Source organism: Thalia democratica, chromosome 3 (assembly GCF_965202585.1).
Source record: "Thalia democratica chromosome 3, ktThaDemo2.hap1.1, whole genome shotgun sequence".
NCBI classification, from domain to species: Eukaryota; Metazoa; Chordata; class Thaliacea; order Salpida; family Salpidae; genus Thalia; species Thalia democratica.
The window spans coordinates 43,949,367-43,959,268 of NC_139167.1; the positions used below are offsets into that span (position 1 = coordinate 43,949,367).

The 9,902-nt window shown below is 25.4% G+C and overlaps 1 protein-coding gene across 1 annotated transcript; it reads right to left on the bottom strand.

Annotated features, from left to right (window-relative positions):
• Positions 1-286: 286 nt before the first annotated feature.
• Positions 287-7,538, bottom strand: LOC145832315 (intelectin-1-like). Its single transcript, XM_082939633.1, has 4 exons — positions 7,388-7,538; positions 2,384-2,475; positions 1,429-1,597; positions 287-381 (listed from the first exon to the last, which is right to left on the bottom strand). The coding sequence occupies exons 1-4, from the start codon at positions 7,500-7,502 to the stop codon at positions 287-289; spliced, it is 471 nt and encodes a 156-aa protein (XP_082795759.1). The 5' UTR covers positions 7,503-7,538.
• Between the last annotated feature and the right edge of the window lie 2,364 nt (positions 7,539-9,902).

The following is a 9,902-nucleotide window of genomic DNA, read 5'->3' on the forward strand; positions in this document are numbered from 1 at the left end:
TCTGCAACAGTTGCATAAACAAAATAAGTATATAAAACAGTTTTTAACAGAATCAATGGAAATTTTTAGGAGTAAATTGAAAAGGACTCAGAGAATCTTGAAACTTTAAATAAAAAGTTTAACTTATGAATTTTAACACAAAAGCTTAACGCTCGATATTTGTGACGTGATCGTATCCAGTGAGCAGAGCAGTTCACATTGTTGTGTAAATAAATATTGAAAGTTTACTCGTTACCATTATCAATTTTTAAAGTTATATGTTTAGCGCCATCAAAAATTTACTTCATCACACGCCCAAAAACAACAGCATCCAAGACAACCTACGACCGGTTTCGTCCTTATTCAGACTCAACAGGCAGGCATAGTCACGAATAATCGCTGCTGAGATTTAAACAAGCGGTTTTAAGTTCATATGTACTGAAGCGACCGTTTTAGGGTAAATTTCAAAAAATTGATGCAGCCAAATCACTCACAGCCCAATGTCTAAGACATTGTAAGATAATTGTAAGATTTCAGTCTACGCTCGTTTGATAAGTTTTGCACAAATATTGCACAATAAGGATGAAAACGGTCTGTTGATGGTCGTGCGGTAAAGTTCATTAATAGTTATTAATGGCGCGAAACATCTTAACTTTGTTGATGATGGCCGAAATAAGTATTGGCTAAAACTGATAAAACGAGCACAGAGTAAAATCTTACATTAGGCTGACAATGTCTCAGACGTTGGGCTGAGAACGATTTGACAGCGTCAGTTTTTTGGACTTTACCCTTAAATGGTAGCTTCAGTGCATATGCACTTAAGCCCGATTGGTTTGATCTCAACAGCGGTTTCTCGCGACTATGCCTGCCTGATGAGTCCTAATAAGGACAGAACCGGTCGTAGGTTGTCTCTAATGCTGTTGTTGATGGTCGTGTGGTAAAATTCATTATTTCTTATTCATTTTTAAACTTAGAGTTATTTTTATACTTTGTAAAAAACAGTAAAATTTGTTTACTTTTCATTAATTTTATAAAGACTTAGGCAAAAATAACTATAGTTATATAAAAGAAGTGGATTACTATAAAACCTTTTAAAAAACATTCTTTAAAATTCTACCAAATAAATTTATCAACTAACAATTAATTTTGTACTTTATTTTTAACTGTTTTTAATTATACAAACTTAAACTTTATCTATTATATATTTTTTATTGAACGAAAAAAAAAGCGCTCAAAAATTTGGTCCAAGGACCTGGTGTACGAAAAAACCTTTCGGTTATCAAATTATACACCAGGATACAGTTTATTGTCATGTCCAGGACATTAATGTTATCCTTTTATACTTTTAATCAATTTTTTGCTACAATAAGTTCAATTAACATTATTATATATTAAATAAACTTAACTTTTAATTTTCTAAACTCATGTTTTCTTATTTAAAAAACTTACAGCTACTATTTAAGTTAACAAGAGGTAGGTATTTCAGATAAATCGTCTGTAGGTTTCCTCCATAATTTGTGAGAAAGTTATTACTTGTGTAATACTGCAAAAACGATTGGTTTGACCAGTCCTGTACAACGTTGTTGTTTAAGATGTGCCACATCATAACATTTTTACCCTGTTAAGAAACTTATAAGCAAAATCACAACATTTTTTAATGAAAAAGTCATACAAATTATGTAAAAAAATATATATAGAAATAAAATTACCCTATCAATGATTACTAGAATTAACTACTGTACTACTAAAAAAACTTTAAATAAAAAAAAGATAGTGTATTTAGAATTTATATTCATAAAATGTTAAGTATGAGTGTCACAAATTTAACTAATAAAAAGCAGATATGTTTTGAAATCTTCTTTGCAATTATCACTATTATTACTTAAAACTTATTATATTTAGTACTTTTATAAATTCGTATAATTTTGTTTTATTTGTTGATATTAATCAAATCTATAAAAACTTTTATTACTTAATATAAATACCTAGCTTTAAAATCTTTAATTTAAATATTAGTTTAATCTAGTATAGTAGGTATGGTAATTTTATATTAAGTATAAAACTTTTTTTAAATATAAGTCTAATAAAAAAACTTAAAAAAAACATAGTTAATGCAGTGTATAATGTACATTTCATAATTATTTTAAGAAGCACAAAAATAAAAGTATTTTTGTACTTAAAAAAAATAACTTGTCAGATAGCATCTATAACAGATATTTTTCAAATTACAAATGCAGAAGTAGAACTGTTTACATAAATAATGACAGAGAATGGTATTTTCCTATATCCAGTATTTGAAAATAAAAAGTATCTAAACGCTAACAAAAATATATATTTTTTTTTTTTTGAAACTTACTTAAATTGTATTTTAACTGTTTGTTTAGAAACATTTATTAAAACTGACCTTGTATTCATAGTACAGTGAATTTTTATAGTCTTGACTGGTTGCAGAATCTACACTGCCAAATGTTGCATAGTTACTCCAACTGTTTGAGCCTACAAAGGTAAGATTATAAAAAAAGAATTTATCGTATTGAATCAAAACAATGTTATTATAAAACAAGTTGTTTAGCCTAAAAATATTTCAAATAAAAAATAATAAGTTCAACTATCCTAATGATCGAAAAATTCTAATTTTTTAAAGTAATTTTACTTTTAAAAATATGTTTTTAGAACAAACTAAGTTCTACAGGTAGTTATTTAAATAGGGATTTTATTTTTAATGAGGAAATACCTATCTTTTCTTTAGAAAACTTTAATTTTTCTTGTTTCATCAGCAAAAAAAATTGTGCTATACTTGGATTAGCAACTTTTGACAATTTAACACATCTGAGGGTTATCTGAAGGGCAAGTCAGTTTTGTGTATTTTTTTAAACTAATAAGTCCTGGTCTATCTATATCAGGGGTCAGCAGGCAGTTGGTGCTCGCGGGCCAAATTTCAAGTTTTCAAAATTTTTGCGGGTCGCAGTTTTAGTTTTAGTGACCTTTAAATAATCCTTTGGTTTTAGTTTTAGTCAAACTAAAGAAAGTTTTACTTTTGTTCAATTTATTATTTTAAATGACTTTTAGCTACACATAAAACGCCTATTTAGGTTATACATATTTATCAAAACAAAATTTACATTAACTAATATACTTAAATCTTAACAAACTACGTACTGTCTTAAAGACTAAATAAGTTTAACTTAAAATTTTTATTTTTTTACTTACAATCTAGTTCTCTATGAAAACTGAGCTTGAAAAACAATTTTAGGGCGCCATTTTTATATATTTTTATATAATGAACCGCTTTTTCATATTTTTAAAAACATTAGTTTTTTAAAATAATTTTTGCTTTTTAAATAGTTTTCACTCTTTTAAAATAGAGTAATTAGTAAACTAAATAAATATTATCACTATTTTTATGGTAAAAACACTAAAAATATTTTTTTAATAATTAATACTGAAGTACTTTAATAAAATACCTTATTAGTAATAAATTAGTCTTTTACATAGTCGTCACTTAAAAAGCAAAAATGACTGAGTTATAAAAAACCAGTTTAAGTTTATTAAAAGTTGAAAAGGCTAAAAACTTGCTGTTAATCTAACTTAAATACCTATCTAAAATATCATCATTTGAAAAAGTACATAATAACTAAGTAGCCTAGAAAAAATAATTTTAACTACACTACAGTTATAAAAAATATTAAGAGATATCGAAGATTTATTCAAATTTAAAGTTTTAAACACACCCGAGTTTTAAAAAATGTCTTAAACAGGTTTAACCTAGTCTAAGTTTTTCAAATTTTTAAACTAGCCTGTTTGTTTAACAACCCTGTTTAGAATAAAGTTCACAAATAAAGAGATAAAAATGCTTATAAATTTTTAATTAAATATATTTAAAAATGTATATTATAAGTCAGCTTGATAAGACAATTAAGTTCCTTGAATATTTTTAACTAAAGGGTAAAATTCATTAAGCCATTAATGAAGTAGAAAAACTATTTTTTTTTGTTGAGAATTATAGAAATTCTTTATCTGCAATAAAGTATTGCGTTTAAAAAGAGAAAATGTAAAATATAAAACGAGCAATAAGAACTAAAAAAAACGATAGTTAGGAGTTATTGCGAGAAACGAGAAAAAACAAATTACCTAAGTCAGTTTCAACAAAGCACGTGATTATCTACTTGTAATTACAGAATGATCAGAAACAAATTGTTAAGGCAAGTTATAAAATAGCAAAATTAATTACTAAAAAGGAGATATAGTTTTGAATTAAAAACTTTTTTAAAGAAAATGTTTTGGAGATAGTAAACAATTATTATTTATTTCTTTAATAACAATAAGAATTCGTGTTTAAAAGTTGTCTGAAGATTATAAAGCCATAAAAATCAAATTAGGACATTAATCAATCTGTTAAGATTAGAGCACTGATACAACAGATACTACTCATCAAAGAGTTTTTTTAAGAGGTTGTTTTACTAACTTTAAAAATTTAGAACATTTTATCGGTTTAATTCCAATGCAAAGCACAACAAAGATAAATATATTTCAATAGCAAAGGTGAAAAGGTTGTTGATTTTAATTTTATGTTAACAATGTTGCTACTGCAATTATTGCTAGATACATGATGGTAATAAGATTTTGTTTGAAACCAGATAATGGACTTATGTTGTTTATAAGTTAATTTCATTTTAGTAATAAACCGAAGCATTATGAGCGAAGACAACAAGCTTTAAAAAATTATGAAATTAACAGTTTAAGTAGTGAAAACAATTTTGTCAAACAAACTTTACCACCGACAGTTTCAAAAAGTATTAGAAAAACGTAAAATCAATACGTTGACCTAGTTTACTTTTGGCTTGTTCTTTGGTGAAATTTTTGTTTGATGCAATAACGAGTCTACAAGTTAAGAAATGAAATTGTATCTTTTATAAAAAGTGAAATCATAAACAATACTGTCTATAAAGATAAAAACTTGATACTAACTTTAGCATTTCTGGTATTTCTTACATCGTAACTTAAAAACATAACTTGGTATTACAAGAAAAAAAAATTCTACGATATATAGTACAATATTATGACTTTAGAAACAAAGTTAAGCCTATAGGGGTTTCAGATAGAAGAAAAATAAAACTATTTAAAGTTCCAAGACCTTAAAGAACATCAAACTAAAAACAGATTTTGACTTTTAAATACAATTATAAACTTATCAGACGAATTTTCAACACGTCTTTCTGACCTTCAATTATTAGAAAATAAATTCAGATCCTATAAAACTTCCACAAAAAAAGTATTTTGTTAGAGTGTTTCGCACATTTACAACCAAATTTTAATATGTGCTATAGCTTGATTGAATTTTTTTTTAAATTATAGAACAATTAAAAAGAAACAAAAATTTTCCAAAAATTATTGTTTGAAAACAGAAAATATATACCTAACAAAAACTATTTTAGTTTATGTCATATATATTATTTTAAGTGTGAATTTTAAGTATTTTATATAGAAACAATAGTAACAACACATTATTTTTTAATTTAACTTAATCTAACTAAGTATTAAATAAAAAAAATATAGCATCTTAATAACTTTGTTTGTTTGTGTACACTTGAAAATAACATATAATTATAAAACATATTTAAGAGAAACATAGGTATAAACTACATGTTAAACTAGATACTTAACTTGTAATTAAATGACATTTTAATTAATTATTGTGCATTACTCTTGTACACAATGAAAACCGTTTACATTTAGTTAATTTATTAAATAAGTTTTATATACAACTTACTAAATCCAAGCACTCTTTACACTCCGTTTCAGATAATAACTTGCTGATGTAAGAAGAAAGTTATTATGAAACTGTGAAAAAAATACTAGTCGAGTGCTAATCTGTCTTTTTCACATTTTTAAGCCAAAGTAGTAAAGTCTTTTTATATATCTTTTAAAAAACAGGGACTTTAAACGAAATCTATCAAATCAAATCAAACTTACGAAAAAAATTTGATTAAAAATTTGTTTTTGCTCAGCGGGCCACATTAACATGCTCGCGGGCCATATAATTTTCTTTCGCGGGCCGCATTCAATTAGAAAAAAAATAACGTGCTCGCGGGCTGCGGATTTACCTTTTGCGGGCCCCTGATCTATATGAACCAGATGGCTGTAATGACTTACTAACATCAAAAATTAGTTATCAACTTTTCTTGGAGACAGTAATTTGAGTTGTATAGCATATTTTATTCTTATAATGTTGTCATGACCAGTGTAAACAGAAGAAATTCGTGTACCAAATTATTTGTTTTCAACTTAAATCTATGATTAATAATTTCATGACTTATTAACTTATAAATAAAACTACTTCACTTTTAACAAACTAATTTGTTTTCAAAACCTTAATTTTAATATTGCTTGTCTATATTAAATTATTTGATTATTAAACTCGTTTCTATAAATGTTATTCATATTTAGAGTTTATAACAAATATTGTTTAGCTTTATATTAATGTTTAAAGAAAGAGTTTGTTTAAATAACACTGGTGACCTTCGGTAAAAAGTGTTAATGTATTTTCTTGAAATAGTTTAATGAATGGGTTATAAAAACTTTCTTATACATAAAAATAAAGTAGAGCTACTTAATTTTCAAATCTTGCGAAAAGTTGTAAGGTTAAGTTTCGCAGATATTCTAAATTAGATATTCGTGACAAACTTATAAAAATAACTATGAAGAGAAAAAGGACACTATTTGGTTTGACAAATATAAGTTCTTGAAATTACGACAAGTTCAATTATTTGAAAACACCATGTGAATAGAATCTGCTGTACAGTTCAGATTACTGTCATCTAAAAAAGAGAAGTAAGATAAATTGTAATGATTATGATTCAATACGTCTATCTGATTTAAATATTGCCAGACTTTATAGCCTACGAAAAGTATACAAAGCTGATGATACACCAGTACTTTAAAATCAATTAACTTTAGTACAAACTAGCAAAACTATAGGATAAAAACTGAAAATAACTGAAAATATTTATTCTAAATCTAATACAAAACCTTTTTTGTTGACACAATGACATAATAAAACTAAATTTTGCTATAAAAATAATTAATATTTACTTTTGAAAATAAAACGAGTTTGAAATAAAAAAAACCTGATTAAACTATTTATTTTTTTTTTAACAATGAACAACATACACTATATTTACAACTTACTGCTTCTAAAAAATGGTTAAACACATCAAGTTTAACTTTCTTTTATAACATTTTTGTAAATTTTTAATAACAAACTTATTTTAAGACCGGTTTTATTAAAAACTTGATATGTTTAAACAAAAAGTAAAACCACTGTCTTAACTTACTGTTAATATTTATAAACAAGAAGTGCTTTTTACTGAATGTCTAATGTAAATCTTAAAATTATATTAGTAGATACCAGGATTATCCGGCCCTAGTTCTCCGGACCACAAATCTCCTGGAGAACAACGTCCCTGTATGTTATTTTCGTGAACACTTGCTACTAAGTTCCATCCTCCCCCATCAGTATTCATATCACAGTAAACCTTTTTTAAATAGTAGATTAAAAACAATCTACTTTGACAAGTAGAATTTAGTTTCAAAATAAAAAAAGCTTATTGAAATCTATATTGTTTAGAAACTAAAAAGACAAAACTACTTTTTCAGATCTTTTATAAAAAACAGTATACTTAGAACTTAATATTTATAGGGTTCATCAAAATCTTAGCCTCGTTTGTAACACTACTAGCGGCAAAACATTTGACCCTACATATAAATGCAGTTTTTTTTTTTGGTAAAATTGTTAGGGTTAGTAAAAGATTATTAATAGTTTTAAATAGTGATTGAATGTAAATTATTTTTGTAATACTAAAAATTTAATTTAAAAAGCACAATACAAAAATCAATAATTATAAAAAACCATGAACTAAAAAAATCATCAATTTAATAAGTTAATTTTTATTATATAAAAATATCAAAGTTAGATTTTACTGTGATTATAACTCTATACTAAAGTTGTTAAAAGTTTACTAAATTTATTTAATAAATTAATTTTTTTTAATTTTTAAACTCCTTTTGTTAACCTCATAAATTTTATTTTCACATTTTGATATGTGTTCTTTATTTTTTTATAGATTTTGATTGGTAAGACAAATATAATTACTGTCACAGTAGCACTACAGTTAGTATATAAGTTTTTTTTATTAAATTTTAGCATCATATATTTTACAGCTAGTGTTAATAATAGTTTTGATGCAAAAATCACTGTTAGTTTAGCAGAAAAAGAATAACTCATTGTAACTTTCTTTAAACTATTTTCTAAAAACTCTTATTTTCTGTTTAACAATTTTTAAGTTTACTGCGTATTTTACTAATTCAATTTCTTTATTTTTTTTAAATTTTTTAAATGAACTGTAACTGTTCGGCTTGATAGTTTGGATACCTGTTTTTGTCCAGTATGTATACATTTAATGTAACAAATATCATTTTGGAAACAAAATTTGTATGCGCGTCAAGCGTTCTAATTAAATTGTTTTTTTCTTTTTTAACTGCAATTTAATTAAAAACTAAACATTTCTTTGTAAACGTGTCTTTACTAAAAACAATTGATATAGATTTTTTTTTGCATCGTCTCATGAGTACATCAAAATGTATAGTAGAAATTTTTTGTTTTATTTGCCAAAGTGAAATTTATTGACTTATGAGCCTTATTTGACTTTGTTGCAATCAATCAAAGTTTTCTAATTTTGTTTACTTTAATAACAATCGTCGACATATCTGGCAAATATTCAATGGTTAAAATTAGCATAAAAAATAAGTAAAACTAAAAATTACTTATTCGAGTGCTCTAGCTAGAAGAGAGAAAGTCTAATAGCCAGTTTTCAAGTTTTAATATTTTTCAAAATATGATAAAAATAGTTTAATGTAATTACTCATTTATCTGTTACCCAATTTATCTGTTACCCAATAAAAACAAACTCTACTGCAAAACAAAACACAGGTTGGGGAGGGATACTTGTAACTCAATCAATTATACTTCTACTGTAAAACGAAAGCATATAAAAGTGAAAAGTATGTAATATGTTGTAAAATATCTCAAACTAGCTATAACTAAATAATTTACTAGTGTAATTAGAATTTTTCTTTATAAAGTTTAAGTTTGTTTTAATAAGCTAAAACTGCATCAAGTTTGAATGAACGTTTAAACATATAATTTTAAATGTTGAAACTTTATATATAACTGCACAAACATCATTATTACAAAGTTTTGTTCTAGAGTCATCTAAAAAAACGAGTAAAGGAACTTATGCCTAATCATAAGTAATTGAGTAATGTACTGATAAAAGAAAAAGAAAATGAATGAAGCAGTAAGATACGCTTTAAAAATATCTTTGATAATAGATAATTTTATTATTAATGCTACTTGTGCAGCAGTATACTTATAATTTCCACCCACACAATTCCCACCCAATTTATATTTTTTCATTATTTGTTAATTTTTTATATATTTTTATTTTTACTATCACTGTTACCCCTAACCCTTGGTCGGTAAGCGGTACTCGGATTTAATTGAGTGGAAATTGTAAGGATAGGAATTGTGCGCAGGTGGTAATTGATCTTGGGTTGAAACTGAGCGGTTCACACTTTGCAAAGTTTTAAAATTTAAAATTTTAAGGCAATGTTTAAACAACGTTTTGTTTGATGTTTCTATATATTAAAATAAATAAGTTTTTTAACGCAAGTTTTCATTGAAAAGTCCTATACAACTGTAAATATTCGTATTATCCAATATAAAGTTTTATATTATAAATATGTAACAAATGAGATAATCGTTTTAGTTGCATAATATTCATTTATTTAGTAATATTTCACTAGGTAATACTTAAAAATTAAAATTAATTAGAACAGGTTTCAGCAGCCTTTTTAAGTCGCGG

Bases quoted from the DNA above. Each gene is read 5' to 3' on its own strand.
- LOC145832315 (XM_082939633.1), bottom strand. From the start codon at position 7,502: ATGAATACTGATGGGGGAGGATGGAACTTAGTAGCAAGTGTTCACGAA. The intron at 2,476-7,387 runs GTATCTACTAAT...TTACCTTTGTAG, and splicing joins ACTAGGGCCGGATAATCCTG to GCTCAAACAGTTGGAGTAAC. The intron at 382-1,428 runs GTAAGTTTTTTA...TTTAAATCTCAG, and splicing joins TGTTAACTTAAATAGTAGCT to CAGCGATTATTCGTGACTAT.